Source organism: Camponotus vicinus, unplaced genomic scaffold, assembly GCF_025532165.1.
Source record: "Camponotus vicinus isolate PSW18456_S1 unplaced genomic scaffold, iyCamVici1.0 SCAF_1, whole genome shotgun sequence".
Taxonomy (NCBI): domain Eukaryota; kingdom Metazoa; phylum Arthropoda; class Insecta; order Hymenoptera; family Formicidae; genus Camponotus; species Camponotus vicinus.
In genome coordinates, this window is record NW_028141945.1 from 13,031,028 (window position 1) to 13,058,301 (window position 27,274).

Consider the following 27,274-nt stretch of genomic DNA (forward strand, 5'->3'; position numbering starts at 1 on the left):
TCGTGCGTAGATATTTGCGCAGATATATAAAAAAATTAAAAAAAATAAATTGCATAATTATTAATGTCTAAGAAATATCTTAACATATTATATTTTATTTCAAAAATATATTAAAAATATATGTGTATTAAGTTAAATAATATTAAATCCAAATATTAATGCTGTCAATATCAAATTATTTATGTTATTAACAAGACAAGATTTAAAATGTCAAGGAGAAATATCAAATACAAATAAATACGCGAACTGTTAGGTTTTGTTTTTAAGCTTATTTATTTCTTAACAAATCTATATTTTAATACATTTTCTACGACCTTTTTTGATAAAGTTATACCGTTTTGAAGAAAATGTTATAAAATGAAACTTTCCTTCTAAAAATCTGCAATTCAAAAACAAATTATCATGGAAAACTTTTTCAAAAAAGAAATTAAAGTGTAACTCGATCCAAGATGTTTCATATAGAGATAGACGGTCAGATTTAAATCTTTCCTCAAAACGATATAACTTTATCCAAAAAGATCATAGAAAATTGACTAAAATATGAATTTATTAGAAAATAAATGAGCTTTTTTAAAAACCACTTACATTTTTGTATCAGGAAATCGATTCTCCTGAGCAATGCAACAGTTAAGAAAAAATTGTTTCTCATTTCTCAAAGTTTATCTTCAACGTCCGTCATTTTAAAATATTTTTTATAAAATATTTTTTGTAACTCAAATTTGTGTTTTTGCTTTTTAAAAGAAATGTTCAAACTTTAATTTGAGTTTTGTTTCATCTTAATACGATGATTTTTCGCTGATTTATTGTTATTGAAAAATGTTAAAAAATTGTGTTAAAATTTAGTGGCCCGTATTTTTTGTATGTGAATGTAGATATGTGGATAGCATGTGTATATCTAGTGAATATCTCTGGTAGCTACTTACAAGTAAAGGTACCCAACTGTCACTCACGGATTCTAATGAAACTTTGTACACTTGTAAAACTATGCAAAATAATAGACATGGATTTTTTTTTATCTGCGGAGAAGCGATTTTAAGGGCAGAAACAACCCCTTGTATATATGGGGTGGATATACGGACTTCGTATCGCAAAAAATTTAAGTTTCATAAAAAATTGTTTCAGACAAAAGTTGTAGGGTGTAAAAAGATCTATTTACTGGCGCCATGAGTTTGACCTTGGATGGCGTCGCCAAGGTCAGGACAAGGCATCAGGACAAGGTGGTTCCATTAAAAAAAATCAAGTTGACCTTCAAGTGACCCCTAAATTAGACTCCAAGGTCAGGATCAGGGTTACCGTCAGGTGTCCCTCTCTGAACCTTACAACTTTTGTATGAAACATTTTTTCCATCTTGCTTACTTTACGAGATATTTGCGTGTGTCGATTAAAATGGCCCACCCTGTATACAAGGGTTGTTTCTGCCCTTAAAATCGCTTCTCCGCAGATAAAAAAAAACGTGTCTATTATTTTGTATAGTTTTACAAGTGTACAAAGTTTCATTAGAATCCGTGAGTGACAGTTGGGTACCTTTACTTGTTAGTGGATATAGATATGTGAATGATATATATACATCTACTGGTTATCTATAGAGGATATGGACCTCATATAAATATTTGGACATTTATTAGATATCTATTAAGTACATTTTTCCGTGTAGGTATGTGTGGATGCATAGTTCTGCATGTAACTTAAAAATTTATTTTGACCTTTTTTCCAAAAAATGACTGACTGATCTTCATCTCATTCCGATTCTATCCATTTGTGAGACCGATCAAGACACATAATAAAGATTAAAGATTGTCGAGATCAAATGGGAATAGAACAAAATTTGTCCGCCTCTACTAGATATATGCTGTTTGTTACTCGTATTTAATAGTAGACTTTATTGTATATTTCTTGTTATATTATATTAATGTTATATATTTTACGACCCTCACATATTTTTCTAGTCCACGAAATTTTCTAGCAATTATTCGTTGGGCTGAAAAATGTATGAATGCTCTCTTCACAAGATGCGTCGATGCCGTTGCCATGAATGGATTCTACCGCTCGTTGACAGAATGAGCGTATAGACACACCTGACTTCCTCCCACACACATCTCTTTACTGAAAAAATAGGTATGTATGTAGGAGTGATATACGACTCCAGAGTAATGTTGCAATCTTGCTCGATGGATGCAACATCGATTGTCACGCAGGATCCCTGAAAGGGATTATTTGCTGATAAATAAGTGCCGATGGAGGTATGCGCGCACTGCATGCTTGCTTCCGACTGACCTTCCGTAAGAAACGACATGAACGACATCGACGAGCACAACACTATAGAGTGACCACATCCCTCTAATAAATAACAATGTCCTCACTGTGCCGATGGAAAACAGTGGCGAATAGATTCTAAAAGGACCGTAACTAGCCTCCAAAAAAATATGTTATAATTATAACTTATACAACACAAAAAATTGATTAAATTAAATAAATAATTAAATAAATAATTAAATTTATACATTTCAATATCATTTAGAAAAATTTAAGGGGTTTTATTTATATGAGAGTTAAATTCTTAACTTTCTATTTTAACAGGCAGGAAATGATTCATTCGGTTTTTAAACAATTAGTTTAATATTTTGCATTTCTTGTTGGAATTGTATTAAAATTAAACTGATAGAAACAGATGCCACACAATCCATTGATAAGTAAAATTAATCTAATTTAATAACATAATAAAATTGCCTTAAAAGATCCGAAAATACATGTATTTAATTTCATTCAAGCTTATTTTTAATTTATAAGATTCAAAAATTAAAAAATTGGTAAAAATTACTTATTAAAATTTTATTAGAGAGTTACATTATTAAATTTATAAATCATTATTTCTATTCATAAAACTTTTTTGCTTAATATTAATATAAATAATTTTACAAAATCCTTTTCACAAATTCATCAAAAATTCAAGAATTTTATTTATTCAAAATAATTTCTTTTCCAATTCGCCACACGCACACAAACAATATTTAATTAAGTTTAAATATACAAATAAATATCTAATAATAGGTAATTAATGCAATAAAATTTTTAGTATAGCAATTATATTTATCTATATAATACAAATTTCTCATTACTTAATTCCATTTTGTGTGAATTCAATACCATTGTAAATTTGAACCTGATTAAACAATAAAGTGTAAATTAAAGTTATATAAAATAAAATAAAATAAAATTATTATAATATTAAATAGAAATAATCAGAAGTTTGTTTTTTTATAAATATACATATGTCATTGTTATTTTGAAAATTTTATTCCATGAGTCACTTATGTACATTGCAAATGCGGAAGGCATAGCATAGTAATTCATTATAGAAATTATACTAAAGTAAATATATAAAGAGTATATACAGGGTGTCCTAGACCACCCGTACACCCCTTTTCTTTCAAAAACTAAGCATTTTAGAGAAAAACGTTTTCGACAAAAATTGTATGGTTTTGAGGGGAACATAAGATGGTGTCATTGGTTTGACCTTGGATGGCATCGTTAAGGTGAGGTCAAGGACACCTTTAATTTCTTAAATGGAACCACCTATTTTTTATTGCATATTCTTGTAGCTCATCTCGAGAGCTTTCCAAAACACTATAATTAAGTTAGTTTTCATTAAGTACTTTCCGAGTTATGAGGCTTGAAATCATTTCTTAATTTTACATAAACCGTAAAATATCTTGTAAAATATTCATTTTTCGATTATCTTACCTTAATACTTTTATATACAAAATAATGAAAGGAATCAATTGGTGTAAAGAAAACACATAATTATTTTTAAGAAAAAAAATGTAATTGTTAATTGCAAATTACATTTATTTTTTCGAAACAATTATGTGTTTTCTTTACACCAATCGATTCCTCTCATTATTTTGTACATAAAAGTATTAAGGTAAGATAATCGAAAAATGAATATCTTGCTAGATATTTTACGGTTTATGTAAAATTAAGAAATGATTTCAAGCCTCATAACTCGGAAAGTACTTAATGAAAACTAACTTAATTATAGTGTTTTGGAAAGCTCTCGAGATGAGCTACAAGAATATGCAATAAAAAATAGGTAGTTCCATTTAAGAAATTAAAGGTGTCCTTGACCTCACCTTAACGATGTCATCCAAGGTCAAACCAATGACACCATCTTATGTTCCCCTCAAAACCATACAATTTTTGTCGAAAACGTTTTTCTCTAAAATGCTTAGTTTTTGAAAGAAAAGGGGTGTACGGGTGGTCTAGGACACCCTGTATATGAGAAAAGTATAGGGGGAGTTCCCCTAGTAGTGGACACTTAAGGTTTTTCGTAGATAAATTTAAAAAATGTATTTTATTTCTTTTATATTTTGCATTAATTATTAGTTAACAATATTAGAAATGAGAATAAATGAACAGAATAATCAACTTTTCTATAATATAATATTTAAATCAGTGTCAAACTTAGTATAAAATTTTGTACGATCTTGAAGTGGCACCTAATACCGGACATGGTTAAAATAGATCTCCTAAACACCGTATAACTTCAAAATAATTTATAATGATCACAAATATAATTATCAGAACACTCAGGGATATCAGCATATGCCTCGTGAGCCCATTCCTAGCAGTTGGAGCATTGAATTCAATCTTTTTCATTGCTCTCTAGGCAAACTACACAGGTAGTATCATCGTTTGTATGTTTAGATGTTAGTGTTCTAGTTTTCTTTATCTTCTTTGATCGATTCGTCTTTTTAAACTTATTTCTTCACAGACATGCAATACTGACATTTTTAGTGTCTGGCAAGGTTAGAACAAAATATTCTGTCCGAGCCAGGGGACAAAAAATGTATTAAAAAATAACGAATAGATATTTGAAAACTATATCAAAATACTTCATAATACAAGAACACGTATTGTAGACAACAAATCTTCGTAAGTATGACCTGTTTCTAAATTATACAATGCAACGTTTTATCTTCAAACGCATTGATTAACAGTCCTCTTAGCTTGCGTATGCAAATCTGGAGTGTGTCGCATCCTGCACGTGGATCACTATACTCTCTCCGCCCTATCACCGAAATAACCACCCAATCGCGTTTTTATTCGCATAGATATGACATATGTCCGGTACTAGGTGCCGTCCGGCGCTAGGGGAACTCCCCCTATATAAAATACATATGAAAATTATAAATAAAATTATTTTAATATTGTTAATAATTGATAATTATACATATTTTTTTTAAGAACAGAGACTTTTCATTTATTCATAGTTTCAACATAACATGCATAGATATCTTGTCACAATGATTTGAAAGAAGATAATTATATTACATACTTTTTCACGAAGATAATTATATTACATACACACACGCGCGTGTACATACATACACATCCTTTCTTTTTATAATATAAAAATCGAGAAAAGAATTTCAAATAGGAATATAGAAAGCTAAAGTAGGCCTTTATAAAAATGTAATTTAAAATGTATTATAAAAAGTAGTATTGTATACTTTTGTATACTGCTATATTGTATAGCATCTTCTATGATAAATTGATTTTATCGGATCGCAATAGAAATTGTTATAGCTTACTATAAAAGAAAGCAATTATATTCAACGAAAAATCAGAATATTCTTTTACAATGGACACTATAAAAAATTATATAAAAGTTATACACATATTCAATGTTCACCTAATCCTATTCTTAATTAGTGATAAAAACCAAATAATTGTTAATATTACAATAATATTGTAATATGTGCTAATAAAATTAAAAATTGTTTAGAAAAAAAATTCTTTTTATACAAATGCACGGGTAATTCTATATTAAATATTAAATTATAATATTACGAAACATTTTAATTATTTCAATCAAAATGTATGTATGAAAAATATTATAAAAACAATTGATGTGCGTGATTATTCTCCAATTATTTTTCAATAAATCTTTTAAATATAATAAAATATTTAGAAAGAGCGGAAAAAAAGTAATTAAAGCATAATATATAAGCTGTCAGACTTGACATATCATCACCTTGGTGTATTATTGAGTTCATGTGGAGAACGAAATCTTCATATTAAAATGCCGAGGCTACAATGCAGTTTTTAAAAAGGAAATATTTACTATTAATCAATATGGTTGCTCAAAGTTTGCGCTTTTAAGCATGATATATCATGCAGTAACAAAAGTGTTTTAAAATATCAAATAGAATTTTTTTATGTTGATAATTTACCTAAAAATAATTTGAGTAACAACTATTTTGTTACTAACATATATTTTTTAAAAATAATTGTATTGAATGTGAAATATATATATATAGGGTGATTCTGAACAAACGTTTGTCTTTAAAATATCAAATTCTTGAATGAATTCTAAGACGATTTTTCCTCTTGCAAAATTTTGCCCGGAGCTTAATTTTTATACTATAAAGGAAAATAGTTAACTACTTACGGAACGAGTACAAGAGGTAGGCAGGGACGGCGCGATTACGTGGGGCACTCGCCGCGATCAGCTGATTGCTATACGCGATGACTGTAACAATCAGTGTGTGTGTGAGAATGTGTACGCACACACACACACTGATTGTTACAGTCATCGCGTATAGCAATCAGCTGATCGCGGCGAGCGCCCCACGTAATCGCCTATATCACGCCGTCCCTGCCTACCTCTTGTACTCGTTCCGTAAGTAGTTAACTATTTTCCTTTATAGTTTAAAAACTAAGCTCCGGGCAAAATTTTGCAAGAAGAAAAATCGTCTTAGAATTCATTCAAGAATTTGATATTTTAAAGACAAACGTTTGTTCAGAATCACCCTGTATACTGAAAACGAGAATAAAGTTCGGGGACCAATGTCCGTGCAGAATGGCCGAATGTAAGGTTGAGAGAGAGAGAGAGAGAGAAAGAGAGAGGGAGGGAGGTGGGAAGGAGGGGTGAGGAGAGAGGGGGAGAGAAGGGGGAGAAGGAGAGGGAGAGAGGTAGGGAGAGGGAAAGAGTTTCATGCCTTTCCAGGTTTTATTTAAAAAAAATATATGTCAGTAACAAAATAATGTTGTTACTCAAATTATTCTTAAGTAAATTATCAACATAAAAAAAATTCTATTTGATATCTTAAATTATATATATATATATATATATATATATATATATATATTATAAATATAAACGTATTAAACATTAATATATTATATATAAACATACTATATAGTAACTTAATATAACATTACAAATGTAAAATTCTATTTTATTAATATATTCAAATTTTTTATGTTATCATGAAAAGAAAACAGATAATTTATTAATTGTATTAATTACAACATTTTTCACGAGAGACATTACTTACCTATGATATACTTCATACGACAACTTTAACAGCTTAATATGCCGTTTTTTAAATATACAAGATATCCCGCAACTTGTGATCAAAATTTTAATGTGTTCCTGAGCAAAAACTGAGATGAAAATCTTAATATAAAAATGTTGAGACTATAACATAGGCGACTCAGGTAACCTAAAGTTTGTGCGCTCAGGGATGATACATTGCAAAGATAAAAGCGCTCTTGCTGGTGTTTTTAATAAATCTATTAACAGTTATATTTCTATTATAACATTATATCCATTATAAAATGATATGGAATGTCAAAATCAATTTAATAGGGCACGTCTTTGTGTGGAATTAATCAGAAAGCATTTTGAACACATATGTTATAATAAATTTAAAATAAATATTGTTATAACAATATATTGTAATATGTATAGTAAAAATATAATGTCATAATAGAAATGAAATTGATAATAAATTTATTAAAAAGGTAAGAGTGCCTTTATACAATATATCATCCCTGAGCGCGCAAAGTTTAGATTACCTTTCGCCTATTTGTGTTTCTCATTTGAAAAGTATATATTATGGCTATTTCAGAATACGTTGCAAATATCCCGTTGCCAGTTCCCAAACCATTGCGAACTAATTAGCATTAAGCTGGTTCGATGCTAATTGGATCACAATGGCCCTTATAGCCTCATTTTCGTATTAATATTTTCATTTCAGTTTTTGCTCAGAAATATATTATTAAAATTTCGGTCGCGAGTTGTGACCCACCCTATATATTTTAACATAAAGTTTCTGTTACATTTTTATGCCATTATTATTATCAGCAAATCTGCGCAATAAATTAATTATAAAAAAAAATCAGATAATATTGAAAAATAATTGTATCATTGTGAAAATATATTAATAGTTGTAAATGAATTGATATCTTAAAGCATCTTAATGTGCTATCACATGTATCATCTAAAAGTGCGAATTTTGGGCAATGTTTTTGGTCAAGTTTAAAAGCTTTTCATTCAAAAATTCTTATATTATCGACATTTTGATATATAAATTTTCATCTCTAAATAATCTCGAGAATTTGTTATTATTAGGTAGTATGCTAAATCTCTAAGACAGTATAATATATAATATATAAACTTGTAACATAATTGTTATATATCACATGCACATAACTATAATTAATAAATAGATTTATGATAATTTAATGATCTTACAATGCATCTTTAAAGTAATTAATACTACCATATGCTTTTATTTTATAATAAAGATATAATTAAACATATTGTCAGATTTATAAATCTTACTTAATATTTTTCCTCCTTTTTGTTTTACTCTTTTTTTTTCTCATATAAAATACAAAGCATTTGAAAACTAACAAATATTTTTAAGATACATTTCTCTCGTTATAATGATATTTAACAAATTCATACAAATATTTTATTATATAAATCTTTTTTGTGATCTTAAACATTTTATAAAAAGACATAAGTAAAAAGTGTCTTAGAATTCAAAGAATATTTTAGCTATTTCGAAAACTCGAGAACGCACTATCATCTAATAAACAACTTACTAATCAAAATATTTATTAAACTTATTTGTTATGATCTAGAAAAGAAAATCTTTTCAACATGTATTTTTTTATTAAGTTTGATTAAGTCTTAAAAACATTAAAAAACTTAAATTCATGATATATTTTGCTTATTATTAAAATAAAGTTCTAAAATTTTAATGAATAATAACACCTAAGGTATTCATTTTCATGACTTCAAATATATTTGTAAATAAGAAAACATTTACAATGATAATTTAGGAAGTTTCTTTCACTTAAATTTTTAAATATAAGATAATATAATTTTAATATAAGCAAACGTGATTGTTTTTCTAAATAATCTATATAATTATCTAAGTTTTGAGATATAAGAGAGAAATATTATGTCATATCACACATATAATCTCGATGTAAAAATGATTTTGGAATATACCACAAAAGTTAGTCTTAATTGATTCATAATTGTTAAATATTTACATAAAACAAATTTTATTTCTAATCAGCCTTGCGAGGCTTACGCTTGCGAACATTAGGACTATTAGTATCAGTTTTAATATCCTTATCTTTTTCATTCATTTCAAGCTCCTTTACCTCAGTTTCTTTTTTTTCAAATTCCTCTGCTTCAGATTCTTCTTCATCTACTAAATCATCTCCAACGTTTTCAGCAATTTCATCCTCATACAAATTTCTTTCATGTATGGAATTATCCAATGCACCATCCTGTTTCTTTTTGCTTTGTTGTTGCGCAGGTTTTGGAGGATAAATGAAGTCGATCAAGCATACAATAAACTGCATATGAATAATTAAGAATATAGTTAATCTTGTATTTATGTTATCCATATAAAATAAAAATTATATATTACATAAAAAGTATCACTTACTAGTCCTAATATTGCGCCTAAAATAATTGTTGCAACAGCAAAAATTAAATAACTGCCCCATGTAGGTAATCCAATATCTTCCAAAAGTTGATTATGAATACCCTAAAATAAAAGAAAGTGATTAAATAAGAATTTTTCTATACTACTATAACAATTTGCATAAATCAAAGCTGTACATTTCAGTTCCACATATTATACATTTATACATATGTATATATTGTTACATATGTATATACTGGGTGTTAAAAAAGTCTGGACACGGTCGAATATCTCGATAAGGAAGAGTTTTACTAGAAAGTGTTTCAGACAAAAGTTGTATGGTTTCGATGAGGCCATAAGAGGGTACCATTGGTTTGACCTTGAAGAGTCATTTGAAGGTCACATGAAGGTCACCTTCAATTTCTTAAATGGAACACTATATTTTTTATTGCATATTTTTATAGCTTATCTCGAGGGCTTTCCAAAATACTATAATTAAGTTAGTTTTCATTAAGTACTTTCCGAGTTATGAGGCTTGAAATCATTTCTTAATTTTGCATAAACCATAAAATATCTAGCAAGATATTCATTTTTCGATTATTTTACCTTAATACTTTTATGTACAAAATAATGAGAGAAATCGATTGGTGTAAAGAAAACACATAGTTGTTTTTGAGAAAAAATATGTAATTTGCAATTAACAATTACATATTTTCTCTCAAAAACAACTATGTGTTTTCTTTACACCAATCGATTCCTCTCATTATTTTGTACATAAAAGTATTAAGGTAAGATAATCGAAAAATGAATATCTTGCTAGATATTTTATGGTTTATGCAAAATTAAGAAATGATTTCAAGCCTCATAACTCGGAAAGTACTTAATGAAAACTAACTTAATTATAGTATTTTGGAAAGCCCTCGAGATAAGCTACAAAAATATGCAATAAAAAATATAGTGTTCCATTTAAGAAATTGAAGGTGACCTTCATGTGACCTTCAAATGACTCTTCAAGGTCAAACCAATGGTACCCTCTTATGGCCCCATCGAAACCATACAACTTTTGTCTGAAACACTTTCTAGTGAAACTCTTCCTTATCGAGATATTCGACCGTGTCCAGACTTTTTTAACACCCAGTATATAGAACACAATTGGTGATTATATTTTAATGGTATGTGTATATACAGGGTGTCCCATTTTAAAGTTTACAGTGCTATATCTCGCAAACCAATGATTTTAGTTAAAAATGTTTTAGATAAAAGTTGTATGGTTTCAAAGGGGGCATAAAATAGTGGCAATTATTTGACCTTGGACAGTCGTTTGAAGGTCACATGAAGTTCACTTTCAAATTATTAAATGGAAATTCCTATTTTTCATTGCATATTCTTGTAGCTTACCTCAAAAGCTTTTCAAAATATTATAATAATTTTTTTCATTGAGTACTTTCAGAGTTATGAGGCTTGAAATAATTTCTTAATTTTACATAAACCATAAAATATCTAGTAACACATTCATTTTTCGATTATCTTACCTTAATACTTTTATGTACAAACTAATGAGAGGGATCAATTGATGTAAAGAAAACACATAGTTGTTTTTAAGAAAAAATATAAGATAAGATAATCGAAAAATGAATATTTTACAAGATATTTTACGGTTTATGTAAAATTAAGAAATTACTTCAAGCCTCATAACTTGGAAAGTATTTAATGAAAAATACTTCATTATAGTGTTTTGGAAAGCTCTCGAGATGAACTACAAGAATATGTAAAAGCATATAGAGTGTCCCATTTAAAAAGTTGGAGGTGACCTGATTCATACGTAATCTAAAGCGCTTATTTGTTAATTTAAAGTTGCTTTCATTAAAAAAGTAATATTCATACGCAATTTTGCCAAAGGAAAAAGTTGTTTCTTTTGGCACGAACTATCACGCTGTGCATTCCACGAATTCTGGTACACCCTGTATATGTAAGTCATAGTTAAATTTTTTTAAACTTTGATTGTAATATTGAATTTGTAATTTTAAACTTTTAAATTTTTACTTGAGATTTTTAATTAGCAATTCCAAAAATCTCCATTATTAAATTTTAACAAAATGTTTAAAAAAATTTACACTACAAAAGATTAAACCGTTTAAATTGAGCTATATTATGAACATAGCTATTATTTATAAAAATTATTTATATTAGAAAACAAAAAATATATATAATTTTTTTTATAATGTTGATATTTTGATATAATAAAAGTTGTAGCAAAAAATTGTATAATAAAGTATAATAAAAGTTGTATAAAAGAGAATAAAAGCTTAAAAGTTGTAGAATATAATGATCACTTAAAGTATTACTCAAGGATTCTTTTACACATTGCAAGATACGTTACTTTATTGCTTTGAAATTATACAATTTTTTCTTAATCCTGCAATTTCTGCATTAGTAGCTGAAGTTTAATACAATGTAATCTGACCACAATATATAATGTACAAGACTGAGAAACTCGCAATGTTGTAATAAAAATGAAAGAAGTTACTAGCAAAATTTTAAATTAATAAACCTTGTACAATTTCTAAAATAATTCTATTAAATTATAAATATTATTCGTTTTTAATAATAGTTCTAATAGTTCTAATATCTAATAGAGTATTGTAACTAATAATAGTAGCAGCTTGCGTACCATATTAAAATATTCATATTATAAAAAAATTATATACACTTTTCTATTCTCTAACATAGCTTTTATGACATCTATACTTACAATAGTGTTTTAATTATTTATATATAATTGTTATTTATATATGTAATTATTTATATATAAATAATTATATAATTTATAAATAATTAATAATTATTTATATATAGTTGTTATATATTTCTTATAATTTATTATTTTTAATTTAGGAAATAAAACTAAATCGCTATTTATACTAAGAGATACCATATGTAGGATTACATACTGATACATGCATTTATAAATATACTTACTCTTAATACTTGAGACAGTTTAAAGAATTGACTTAAAATTGACATATGAAATGAAGTTGGACTTTTCCAACTAGGTATTGGATCAACTTTTGTCCATGTCTTTTTAGAAACAAAATCAATTAATGAGGCTTTATCCCTTGGACTTCTATATTGTCTAAATATCCCATTGTTTACACTAAAAAATAAAGGCTGAGTTTTAAAATGTAAAATCAAAATTACATATATACATATATGTATATATGTTAATACACTACACATTTTTACAAAACATTAATAATTTTAATATAAATTAAATATTGATAACATACACATTATCATAATTATTAATATTATCTATATATAGAACAATAGAAAGTACAATATAAATTATATTTAGAAACCATAAATTTACCGAAATATTGATAATATACATATCACAAGAAAATATAATTCTAAATGTATATATATTCATATACATGTATAAAAGTATGTACATATATGTATGTATATACATGTATAAATGTATAATAAATATACATGTATAAATATACAATAATAAATAATATATAAATATATAAATTATATTTAAAAATCATAAACTTACTGAAATATTGTAGGTAAAGCTGTAACCATAAATCTACCACTAAGACCTGGAGAATCTGTCACGTCTATTTTTCCAACATTAATATTGAGGTTCTTCTTTGATAATGCCAGATCCTCCCAGATTGGTTCAAGTGCTTTGCACGCAGGACACCATGGAGCATAACTATAATATATATTATAACATAATAGGAATTTTAACAAAATTTATTTTATATACATACATACATACATACATACATACATATACACACACACACACACACACACACACACACACACACACACATATATATATATATATACATATATATATACAGGGAATTTTATTACTTGTGTCAATCTTTTTATCATGCAGGAGATAATCGACGTACATAATAAATTGATTGGTACATAAATGTCAATTATTTGGATCGATCATATCGTAGGCCCGAATATAATGTGTATAATAATAATAATAATAATAATAATAATAATAATAATAATAATAATAATAATACTAAATATGTAGCTTTAATAATAATAATAGTAATAAATCCATACTACATAATTTCAACTTTTAATTTGCTTTAATTGTACACATTATATTCGGGCCTTCGATACGGTCGATCCAAATAATTGACATTTATGTACCAATCAATTTATTATATAGTCGGTTATCTCCCCATGATAAAAAGATTGACACAAGCAATAAAACTCACCCTGTATATATATGGCTCTGATGTTCCAGTTAAGATAAACAATCTTCATAGGCATGTAGAATAGGTAAAAATAACCTCTATAAATTTAAAATTAATTTAAATTTAAATTAAATTTCTATAAAAATCTTATCCTACAATATATTCATACAATGTTTTATCCTGAATAAAGATTTATTTCTATTGAATAAATGAATTTTTTTACTCTTTTTTAAAACAATTTTATTGAAATAAAATAAGAGTAACTTTATTTAAAAAAAGATATGGAAAATTTTAAAAACATACTTAAAAGAATTACCAATTTGAAAGTTTTATAAGCTAAAAGACTTATAGATAGTCCATCTCTGACTCTCCGGCATAGTATCATGAAATCTATTTTAGGAGAAAGAATTTATTTATAATATTTATAATATACATAAAAATAATTATTACGAATTATTAAGCTACAGAGTGATATAAAAATTACAGAAAAAGCTCAAATTTTAACTTTAAAGACAAGTACCTCGATAGAGATGCATTGTAGAAAAAAAATTTTATAGAAACTTATGAGGTTATTTTCACCTGCTCCATATACCCATAGGAGATTGTCTGCTTTTATCATAATACTTTAATACTTACTTAACATCTATTTTATCACATATTTTAATACTCTATATATATATCTTGATAGTGTAACATTAATAAATATTTAATAAAATATATACGAGAAATTAGTGTAAATATATAAAAAGAATTTTGTAGTACAAATTACAAAAATATATTTCAGAATAGATATATCTATCTTAGAATAGATTAATTTTTGTATTTAACATTCCATAATATATATTAATATTCATTAACAGCAATCAAATTCGAATATTGCTGTTTGACACGCCATCAACTATGACGGTAAATAAATATCAATTCGAAAACAGCTAAACTTACAATTCAATCATCCATTCTCCCGTGAGCATAAGATCCCAATTATTCTCATTGAGTTGTACTAAGCTTTCCTCCGTTTGTTGCTGTGCGTCCGCACTTACATATGCAGATAATAATAAAATACAGATGATAGAAAATTCAGGACCCATTTTGGCAACAACTATCTTTGACAACTTGCAACAATACTAGCCGGCATTATACCAGCAGAGAAAAGTTTGAGAGGGACTACGCCGGGACTTTTCATACGACGCTTTTCCTAGCTGGTACAGTAGCGTTATCTGGATTCACTTTAGAGCTGGGAGGAACTACATGGACTATGACCACAGACTTCTATAAAGCCGACGGCACACGGTACGATTTCTCGTACTGGATTTGATAAGATTTAGTAAAATACTAAAAATGCACCAATCAGAATGCAGCATTTCTAATATTTTACTTAATCTTATCAAATCCAGTACGAAAAATTGTACCGTGTGCCGTAGGCTTAATACACTAGACTGCTAACAGATACGGACATGATGCACAGGTGTGCACGTGACGCCATATTTCGTGTGGGCATATTATATAGGGTGTCCAAAATGTTATTTTATGATTGTACCACAGACTTACCTGACAACATCGACAATACGAACTGAACACCCAGTATAATTTGCCCACACGAAATATGGCTGCCATCCCCACCACCATTTGCACCTTGCATCACTTTTTCGAGTCATTTTATACCATTGAACTATAGAACTAACTGAAATGAGCGCTCCTTTGTTAAGGCCCTTGCACAATGCTAGGCAACAGGCAATAGGAATAGGGAATAGAAACTATTCACCAATAAATACGCGGAATAGAAAATATTCGCCAATAGGAGCAGAGAATAAATACTATTTCTGTTCTTATTGCTTGTTGCCCAGCATTGTGCAAGGGGCTTTACGAGCCGAGCCTGCCTGTGCGACGAAGGCCATCGCTATTTGGAATCGCTTTCTCTGTACACTAACATGCTATAGTATATTTCTCCTATAGTTTCATGATGTACTATCTGTGCCCATACCTTAGTCAGTATATGTTTGAACAATGAATATACAAAAAATATTATTGTAATGAAATGGATTATTTAAGGAAATATAATGACGACAATAAACGAAATAAAATAATGCTTTATTTTGCTAAATTTTTGGTGAAAAAATTCTGTACGCCACTTTAATGAGCAGACGTATATTTTTAGCTAAGGTAATACATGAAAAAGAGAAACGGCAATACCAAATAGATACTGTCTCCCTCGGCTCGAGGTCACCGGGCAATAACAAAGGCAGCGCTCGTTCCAATTAGTTCTATAGTTCAATGTTTTATACAGATGTTAGCAGTCTAGTGTATTATAGAAGTCTGTGACTAATGGCGTTTTCGAGTGATCGGGTTTGACCCGACCCGGGGTAGTTTACTAGATGTTATTGACCAATCACAGCCATTCTTCTGAAGAATGGAACCATACATTCTTCAGAAGAATGGCTGTGATTGGTCAATAACGTCTAGTAAACCCGACCACTCGAAAACGCCATTAGTCATGGCCAGGGGGTCGATTGTGCAAAACCGTAATCACACTACGGGTTGCGGGTTTGGTTGCGGTTGGAATTGACCAATCAGAATAGCCGGCCGACAAATTGCTTTGTTCTGATTGGTCAATTTCAACCGCAACCGAGCCCGCAACCCGTAGTGTGATTACGGCTTAAAGCCCCTTGCACAATGCTAGGCAACAGGCAATAAGAACAGAAATAGTATCTATTCTGTGCTCCTATTGGCGAATATTTTCTGTTCCGCGTATTTATTGGTGAATAGCAATGACGTATATAACTAGACCAAGCTTTCATATAGTTTATAGGTGAGGGGAGTGAAGCCGGATATTGACAGTTTAAAACAGAGAGAGAACGTTGAATGGCCTCTATGCTTTCTCTTTCTATTCTATAGACTGTCAAAAGCAATATGGCGTGATATGACACAAACGCAAACTGGACATGCGAAACAGTATATGAGTAAAATTGGTAAAAATACACGTAAAAATATATACACATATATAAATTTTTTGAAAAAAATATTACAAATATTGCATTAAAAGAAGGACAAAATGGCTGTTTGCTGTATTTGTGGCATCGATTATGCACCAAAATCAATTTTATTACTAAATAAATATAACAATATTTGTATTATGATCATGTGTATACTGCATAAAATAGTATTAATATCAATAATGTATCAAGATGAATGAAAATTTCGATTCCATTTTTATTTCTGTACCACCTTATATATAGACACCTCTTGACAGTTTTGGGACGGCCATTTGCTTCTTGTATGATAGAAAAGGAAAGCATAGATGCCGTTCAACGTTCTCACTCTGTCTTAAACTGTCAATTTCAGAGGGGCTTCACCCCTCTCTGAGAATGCTTGGGTCCATATTCTGAATCCTCTTTTATTGATAAAAGTGCCTTTAAAAGTGGCTTATAAGCCTTTTGATTGGCTGTAAGCTACTTTTAGAGGCACTTTTATCGATAAAAGAGGATTCAGAATATGGACCTTGGTCTAGTTATATTATAGTTACGTCATTGGCTGCGTTCAGCAGAAAAAGTTGCTTTGCAACTGTTGTAAAATTCGTGAATCTGATTGGTGTATGCTCTTAGATTCAGTCAAAATTAAGAGCATACACCAATCAAGCTCACGAATTTTACAACAGTTGCAAAGCAACTTTTTCTGCTGAACGCAGCCATTGATGAATAGTTTCTATTCCTTATTTCTATTGCCTGTTGCCTAGCATTGTGCAAGGGGCGTCGAATATTGGCCGCATTCGCGGACTCAACCGCTAAGTAGCAATCGAACATGATTGGTTTCTACTTTCAGGTCCGACCAATCAGCGTCGAATTACATCGGAAAATCTAGTAATGTTGCCCAACTGTTGAGTCTGCTGAATGCGGCCATTCTCACTTTTCGCACTAGCCCCTCCAAGGGGCAAATACTCGACCGTGATTGGTCGATTTCCTTACGTCTTACGTGCTTATGGAATTTTATGTGTGATGGCCATAAATGGTAAATGTGTCTACAGTTTTGGAGGTCATTAGAAATGAATTAAACTGTAATACTTCATCTTGTCAAAACGTAAAAATCTGTTGAAGAAAAGAATAGTGAATTAAAAATAGAGTTGATTAAGGTGTCACTATATAAAAGAATAAAATTTTGTCATTAAATGTAAGCGAGAAACTTTAAAAATTAATTATGTTTCTTCTAATTATATTCTTTTTATTTCATATTTAATGTTAATAATTTTAGAAAACTTTTTGTTTCATTATTTTTCAATTACATTATATTAGTAAAAATTTAAGACATACCATGTACAAATATTTTTCTAATTAATAGAAAATGGAGGCTGTACTTCAACAAAAAGTCAGAGAAGTTGCCAATCATGTTGAGCAACAATTAGATGCAGAGTTGGAAAAATTAGATAATTTGGATATCAGTGACTATGAGCAGATACGTGCACACAGATTAAATGAATTAAAACAAATGCAAAAGCAAAAACAGAATTGGCTGACTTTGGTAATGTATCATGATAAATTTAACATCTATATTGACATTTATTTACATATATGATATTGCATTGCAAAAAAATATTGTACAATGTTTGTGCTAAATAAAAGAAATATAAAAATGTATATTAAAATGTAATGTATAAATTATATATTCCATAATTATATATTATTGCAGGGTCATGGAGAATATACAGAAATATATAATGAAAAAGAATTCTTTGAAATATCAAAGAAATCAGAAAATATAATCTGCTTATTTTATAAAGATGATTCTCAACGATGTAAAATTGTAGATTATCATTTCAAAATTCTTGCAAAAAAACACATTGAAGCAAGATTCTGTAAATTAAATGTTGAAAGATGTCCATTTTTAACTGGTATTATTAAAGTACATTTTTAAAATATAACAATATATTTATTACCTTATAATAACACATTTAAACATTACAGAACGTTTACGGATTAAAATTATACCTACAATCATGCTAATTGTGAATGGTAAAACTAAGGATTATATTGTAGGATTTACTGAACTAGGAAATTGCGATGATTTTTCTACAGAAACACTGCAGTATCGTCTTGCACAATCTGGTGTAATCAATGATGATGATTTATATCCTTCAGAAGCTGGCAAGAAGTCGTTTATATTTAAATCTTCAAAACCTAAGACCATTAAAGGACGCAATTCAGATGATGATTCTGATGATGATTAAAACTATTTAGATATAAAAATTTTTCACATATTTTTCATTTACTTTATATCACATTAAATTTTATTGTAATTTTATTATTTAATAATAAACTAAACATTTTTTTATAATAAAATTGTTATATTTTGTATTTTAACACATACACATTTGGGATATCTTGGGATTATTTATTTATAACATAATAGCTAGAATTATTAATAGCAACAACTTTTAGTACTAATATCTTTTTTATTTTTGCCTATTTGTTTTTGAACACATTCTAAATTATTTTTATATCAAAATATTTTCTAAACTTAAGATAAATCTATCAAGTTGAAGATTTCGCACAAAATGTAATTCTATTAAAAGAAGTTATTTTATAACACAAATCTATTATATATATTTTATAATTTAAGATATTGTAGTATATTTTATTATTATATAGTGAAATTTTTTAGGTAGGTAATATTTAAAGAAAGAAAAAAAGAGGTAAACGTTATACTTTCAAAGTAAATTTATAGTTTGAAACATTATAAAATAGTACAAAATAAGCCATAACATAGATGTTTAATTTTCATTTATATATTCATAAGATCTTATATAAATGAGAAAAAATAACACTTGTTTTATAGTAGAAAAAAAAAATTAAATTAGATTTTTGAAACTAATATTAGAATATAGAAAAATAGTAACTTTATAGATCTTTCATATAAACTGCAATATATTGTAAAGCGTGGCAGACTGCTGTACAAGTTATCCAGAATATCACAGTAATAAGAATTGCAGTGACAAGAGAATTATATACATCAAATTAATTTTCTAATTTTAGAATGTCCCGGAATATGTATTCATAGTTTACATTTAATGAAAAGAAAAAATTTTAATCATACTAAAGAAAAACAACTAGCATACTATTATATTTGTAATTTTGAAGAATAACTGTGCCACAAGTTCAATTGTAACCATTATCAAAATTACATTATAACGTTACAAAAATCTATAATCTATCCACAGTTTTTACAAGGAAAAATGTTAACCTATTAAGATTTTCTTTTTAATTTTTTCAAATCATTTAAATTGCATTAAGATATGTCTAATAAACACATACTAGTGAACATTAAGTGTATAATTATGTCATGTCTTAAGCAAAATAAAGTAAAATATTAGACTTTTTAATCTTTCATAATGAACAAATTTGAAAATGGTAAAAGATATATTTGTTTACAATATATGTATTTGAAACATATAATTTAAAAAATTATAAAATAAAAAAGACATTAAACTATTTACAAAGTGTCAGAATTTTGTGTTGTCATATATATGATAGTATCATAGAGTTTCAATGGTGATCACTGCTTATCTACATACATAGAATTGAATTAGGCTAACCTATTTATAATACTTGTAGGGCAATGGTAAATTTATTAACAAAAATATTTGCATTACAACTAGTTAATGCAAATTTATATCTTTGTGAAATAATAAAACAGTGTTCTGACAAGAGTCCAGAAGTGTAACTTCGAATTTACCTTAATTAAACTCTAAAATTGTCGATATATGATAATTCCGAAAATAAAATCATTGTCAATGTATTCACATTATTTATGTAACAATCTATGTATTTTAGTTTGTTTTCATTATTGATAACATAATCTGATAGCCATTGAAATGCATCAATTCAGATTATTTTACACAAATATTCATATCTGAGGAAATCACATAAGCATATGTCTTCTACCTTTGATACGGTTTACCAAATTACAAATTTTAAGTGCTGGCCCAAGTTTTAGCCCCATATACTTCATCATCATATCACTATTAAGAAGAAGTAGAGCTTTACCATCAATTTCCTAAAAATTATCATTAATTTTACAATAAATCATTTAATATATTAGACTTCATAAGACTTTTTTTGTATTTAACTCACGTGTTTTCTAAACAAATCTGCATGTTGTCCTAGTGCTGGATCTGTAATGGCAATATAATGTATTACATCTTCAATAGTCCATTCTGCTGGTTCAGTGGAAGGAATGCGATTTGCAGAAGATTCAGATTGAGTAGTAGATGTTGCTGCTTCAAGTTCTAAATGTAAATATATTTTTTAATCACTATGTGTTCTATTTTACTATATATGAGAAAATTTAATGTCTCAATTCCATATTTAAACTTTTCAGATAATCTCTTCTAAGTGTATTATGTTATTTTAAGTATTTATATATTTTAAAATCTTAAAGAATATATATAATAATAATAATAAAAATAATAATAATAATAATGATAATATGTACATACTACACGCACGCACATTTTATGTATATACTTCGTATGTGTATGTATAGATAAAAAGATGTATTATATTATATGTTGGATATACAAAAAATCCCATACATGGGGTCATACAGAAATTACAATGTTGAAATGATTCAACACACACACACACACGCGCGCGCGCCCGCGCGCGCACATATCACAAGAGACATAAATCCAACTATGCAAAATTTCTGCATGTTAAATTTTCCAAAAAAGTTTATTTGTACTATTTTGAAAATGTTTCGACATCGAATCAAAAAAAAGGAGAGTTTTAAGGCAGAAAGTATTCAAAGTCTACTCATAGCACTCGTACACTCATAGCAATTCATCCATCGCAGAGATACTATAGTATATCTGTAAGGCATTCGCATATTTTCCAACCCAACAAATAATTACTAGAAAACAATACTTGCAAACTAAAAGAGTGTGTAAAGCGCAAGTGACTGAAACGGGAATCAAACCTGAGTCTTTTGCTTTCCGGGCAACTGCTTTTATCACTGAGCTATTCAGACCTCATACCTTATACTACTTCATACTGTTTGTTAATACAATGATAAAATAATACAACTCCATAGCGATATTGGAATCTCGCTTTGGAGATGCAATACCAACTGCCACACAAATGAATAGCTACAATGATTCCATTTTTCCCATATAAAGGAATGCATAAAAAAAATAAGAATTTCCACTCAAAAAATTCTTGTTTTGTACCCGATTAAAAGACACCAAAATCACACTGATGTCTTTATTGTCAATAGAATTATTCAAACCTTATGACTTTTGTATAAACCATTTTCTTCGACAACCGTTTTCATAATATTTGATTTTTTATACATCTAATTTTGTATGTATACACACGCACGCACACGCCCACACACACGCACACATACACACACACGCACGCACACACGCACGCACACACACGAACGCACACGCACGCAAGCACGCACGCATATACGGAATGAAGCAATTAAAACTATGAATTTGTAAAGAAGCTACATATTTTTTTTCTTAAAAACAACTATGTACTTTGTTTACACCAAGTGATTCTTTTATTTTATGTATAAAAGTATTATTTTATGAAGATAATTGAAAAATAAATATTTTACGATATTTCATAATTTATGTAAAATTAGGTCAAAAAAAAAATATATATATATATATTCATATATATATATATATATATATATATGAAATATCTTGTAAACCATTAATATTTTGTCCATCCTATTCTTATAATTTTTTACGCTGAATATTACAAGGAATCAATTTACAAATTAATGACGCTTCCATATAAAAAAAGAATTAAATTAATCTTCAAATCTCTGAAACATCTCTACTTATAAAAAATATAAATTAAAATATATAAAATGTATTATGTAATGACTTTTTTGAAATTATATAACTGAAATTATGTAACTTTTATATTTACACTTTTATAATTTTATAATTATGTAACAATTTTTCATACATAAAACATATAATTTACAAGTTATTTAGGTGTTTTAATTGTCTCATTCTGTATGTACATATACATGTATACATATATGCATGTGTATGTATATGTGTGTGTGTGTGTGTGTGTGTATATATATATATATATATTAAATTTTATATAAAATATTAAGTAGTTACCAGGAACAGACTTGCGAGATTGTTTTGCAACTGTAGGAGATGACACTGTCGAGTTATTTGTACTTTGTATAGTGCTCTGCTGTTGCTCTGTAGTAGATGTTAAGTTTTGCTGACTTTGCGATGACCATTTTCTTTTTTCTGCTACAATATTATTTGCTTCATCATTGTTAGTAGATTGTGGTTGCGTACTAGGACATTTGTTGCAAGCCTCTTTTCGTCTTACTAACATGTATTCACATGCACATAGATTCTCAAGTTGTCGCCTAATATAAATATAAAAGTCTTCTTCTTCCAGAAAAATCGGTAATCTAACAGAGGCAGGTTTACTTTCCAGAGTCAGGTTTATGGTTTCACCCTCGCCACGTTTTAACAAACTCAACATTTGCCTAGGACTCATGGCTGCCATTAAAAATGCTTGAAAGATTTCTCTTGTAACATTCAGTATAGGACCAATACCAAATTGTGCTGGCATGGCTTTCACTTTTCGGGGATCAAAATATGGTCCACAGGAACAGTTATGATTGACATAAATTGTAACTGCAATGTACAATCATGTTATATTCTTTCAATCTTATTCTTGTATGTATTTGATTACCTTTTTATAGAAAATATGGCACATTATGTATTTGATGTAGAATTTACTAACCATTTTCAAGCGCATGTGGTTTTGTATTGGCTGTACTAGTATCAGGTTCTGTAGCTGGCTGTGGTGGTGCACTGGAACCTGCAGGACTCACTAATGCAACTGCTGGTTCTCTGCTAGTATTATTTCCAGAAACTGCCATTACTAACAAAACATTACTAGCTCTGGACTTAAATCTGTTGGGACCTGTTGCTGTGTTAATTTAAAAAGTTACAAAAGTTACTGATAGAAAATGTTAATTATAGAAAATACTTCAAATATATGTACAGATGTCTATTATATATTGATTGATTAATATATTGATTGATTCTGGAAATTATACTCAATCTCGTACATTTTTGCCTTGGTGGTTGCAATGGGTGCCCACTCTTAAAGCACCAACCTGCAGGAAAAATATCTCGGGAATCGTAACGACACCAATAATCAAAAGCACCGCGCCAACCATCAAATGTAATATGTATCATATCATCTTTAACTGCACCAACAGTTGCGGTGCATATAAGTTGAGGATTTTTCTTATCAATTGCTTCCAATTTATGTCCGACTTCGAACATATTAGAACGCGGTGTCTTTGGTTCGCGTTTAAATACTTTTGCTGGTGCCATTTCGGCACCATTCAACGTTTTTAAAAGAAACATTGGCCAACTGGAAGCATTCATCCGAAAACCTAATGGAGGTTGAAGCATCCCACCAGATTTTTCACAGTGACCTATCGGATGTATCTCGTTACTATCGACCAGTCGCCAGAAATCATTTTTATTATCAGAACCATCTAGTCTTAATCTTAATCGAGGTCCAAGAACGCCTACTACAGTGGCAATACAAGTTGATGTTAAGTTTCGTGGATCTAATGCTTCTAATTTCATATTGATCTTAAATTCGTTTGTTGGCGGCACTTCATGCTGAAATAAAAATGTAAAAAATATAAATTCTATATCTTAAATGATTTTATAAAAATAAATAAAAAAATATTTTATTTGTATAACTTTCATATTAGAAAAATAAAATTCAATAAATTGATTTGGTTATATAATATATTTAATAGGAGAAGATTATGTTATATTGCTTTGTACCTGTTTGAAACATTCAATTGGAGCTGCTGTACTCTTTGTTTCTCTTAAATAGAGATCCCAATCAAAAGTCTGATAGGTTTCATATTGAAATGGTCCGCTAGATGTTGATGGTGAATGAGATATGGTTGTGTGATTATTCGTATTTGTATAAGACTGTGTAGTCGATACATTATTGCTGCTTGGTAAACCAGATGGGGCAGGAGATTGTGCAGGTGATGCTGAATCCCTATTGTCTATAAATTCCATATATACATACATATTACACACTTACACACACACATATATACACACACACACACACACATATATATATATACATATATGGAATTATGCATATAAATATATAAATATATATATATATATATATATATATATATATATTATATTTTTATATATATATATATAAAATATGTTATCATTATATAAGTAGAATGATTTTTTTATATAGATTTATAGAGATTATATAATTACTCACTTTTTTTCATGTCAGATTGGCTTTCCTTTTTTTGATATGCATTTAAGCAGAATGAACAGCAGAAATCTTTTGTTGAACCATCCTTCTGTTCTAATCTAACAGGTGTACTTCTGATCACATTGTCACATTGTATACATGCACCTCGTGCATAAGTCTTACGAGATTCAGATAAACATGTTTCCGAACAGAACTCTTTCTTGCCATGCTGAGTAGGAAGAACATATTTCAATGGTTGTTTGGTTTCTCCACACCATGTGCAAGAGTTTTTTGATTTTGGTGGTCGACCTGGACCTATAATAAAAATATTCAAAATTTGAAAAAAATTTTTTTCTTATACTTATTAATCAAAATATAGCTAAATATAAATAAATAAATAAATATATATGTATATACATATGTATGTGTGTGTGTGTGTATATATATATATATATATATATATATATATATATATATATATATATATACAATATATAGAATAACAAGATAAAATAAAGATACGTCGAAATATGAAGCAAATAGTCAGAATTTATAAGGTTATTTTTGCAAATATTCTTACGTACCTCGCATTTTGTTCTGCGTGGATGACATGTTTCGGCATATAAGGGCAATGATTAATAATAAAATCGCCACTAAAGCCTGCTAGTAGAGCCAGACAACTAAAATCATGTTCGCGTACGTAATATCGAAATTTCGAAGCCGCTATAAGATTCGGACGGCTTACACGAAATCTTACAGAAAACGAATCACCACTGCTAACACTCGTATCAGAAATGAAATATTTTTGCTTACGGATTTCTCTATTTATTGTAATTTGATCTGCTGCCAGAGTATATAGCGTGCAATCAAAATAATCTATATATCCTGCATTATAAATTATTGTGTCGGTCGGCCATATTGCTTCAATTTGGCCGCGCAATCCGCGCATATTAGCACGAACGAGGACTAAAGTAAAAATCAGGTGACTTACGTCACCGAAACAACATAAATCTTTCTATTTCTTAACTGTATTATATTTTATTAAACATTTAAAATAAGATATATAATCTTCTTAAAATAAGATATATTTATATTATTATTCATATTATTTATATTATTTCACATATGCTACATGATTTCAAACATAGATGGAGGAATAAATAACAGGATGGAGCGAGAGGGATATTGCGAATTACGAGAGGCGAGGTAAAGAATAACCTGAGGTTTGTTCTTTATTGCACTAAATTCATGCTGCACTGCACTGAACTGAACTAGCGCAAACGAAGGCAAGCTAACGTGAGTAGGCTGATGGCAAAGAACGAGATGTTAGCGCTTACGTCTGTCGTAGTCATGGACGTAATGCGTCGTCTACAATGAGATTTTAAGGAGACTTAAGGCGTAAGATTTAAGAAATTGACCAATCACAGTCGAGTATTCTCTTAATACTTGACTATGATTGGTCAATTTCTTAAGTCTTACGCCTTAAGTCTCCTTAAAATGTCATTGTAGACGACGCTTAAAGCCGGGTCTACATTGGTCGTATCGTAAGGTTGTAAGGCCGTAAGGTGAAAGCACATAAAATTGCAGGAGCACATAACCATAAGCATAAGAAAATTGATTGGTTCATTTTCTTATGCATATATTTGTGGACCAATCAATTTCTTTATGCTTATGGTTATGCGCCTATGCAATTTTATGTGCTTTCACCTGTAGTCGTAAGAGCCCTGGCACACAAAAATACGTAAGCAGTAAAACGTAGTCAGTAAGGAAATCGACCAATCGGAATTCTTAAGCGTCGTCTACAATGAGATTTTAAGGAGACTTAAGGCGTAAGATTTAAGAAATTGACCAATCACAGTCGAGTATTCTCTTAATACTTGACTGTGATTGGTCAATTTCTTAAGTCTTACGCCTTAAGTCTCCTTAAAATCTCATTGTAAACGACGCTTTACGTTTTCTTACGTTTTAATATGACTGCCTTACTGCTCAATCATGA

General features: G+C 28.8%; 3 protein-coding genes across 4 annotated transcripts; 1 reads left to right on the top strand and 2 right to left on the bottom strand.

Annotated features, from left to right (window-relative positions):
* Positions 1-9,078: 9,078 nt before the first annotated feature.
* On the bottom strand, positions 9,079-15,252 carry LOC145975677 (thioredoxin-related transmembrane protein 1). The gene is made up of 5 exons (XM_083106335.1): positions 14,918-15,252; positions 13,300-13,461; positions 12,717-12,891; positions 9,759-9,860; positions 9,079-9,666 (listed from the first exon to the last, which is right to left on the bottom strand). The coding sequence occupies exons 1-5, from the start codon at positions 15,061-15,063 to the stop codon at positions 9,373-9,375; spliced, it is 879 nt and encodes a 292-aa protein (XP_082962461.1). The 5' UTR covers positions 15,064-15,252; the 3' UTR covers positions 9,079-9,372.
* Positions 15,253-17,940: 2,688 nt separating this feature from the next.
* LOC145975698 (phosducin-like protein 3) lies at positions 17,941-19,302 on the top strand. Its single transcript, XM_083106363.1, has 4 exons — positions 17,941-18,136; positions 18,305-18,484; positions 18,653-18,854; positions 18,928-19,302. Exons 2-4 carry the CDS (start codon positions 18,308-18,310, stop codon positions 19,188-19,190), a joined length of 642 nt encoding a protein of 213 aa, XP_082962489.1. The 5' UTR covers positions 17,941-18,136; positions 18,305-18,307; the 3' UTR covers positions 19,191-19,302.
* A 356-nt stretch (positions 19,303-19,658) lies between these two features.
* Scm (Polycomb protein Scm) lies at positions 19,659-26,575 on the bottom strand. Of its 2 annotated transcripts, none has more exons than XM_083106353.1 (8): positions 25,863-26,575; positions 25,303-25,593; positions 24,828-25,060; positions 24,089-24,656; positions 23,758-23,940; positions 23,112-23,648; positions 21,094-21,248; positions 19,659-21,016 (listed from the first exon to the last, which is right to left on the bottom strand). In XM_083106353.1, the coding sequence occupies exons 1-8, from the start codon at positions 25,888-25,890 to the stop codon at positions 20,882-20,884; spliced, it is 2,130 nt and encodes a 709-aa protein (XP_082962479.1). In that variant the 5' UTR covers positions 25,891-26,575; the 3' UTR covers positions 19,659-20,881. The 2 variants fall into 2 exon arrangements, with proteins under 2 accessions (XP_082962479.1, XP_082962472.1); XM_083106346.1 differs by having other exon boundaries at positions 23,758-23,946; positions 25,863-26,573.
* Between the last annotated feature and the right edge of the window lie 699 nt (positions 26,576-27,274).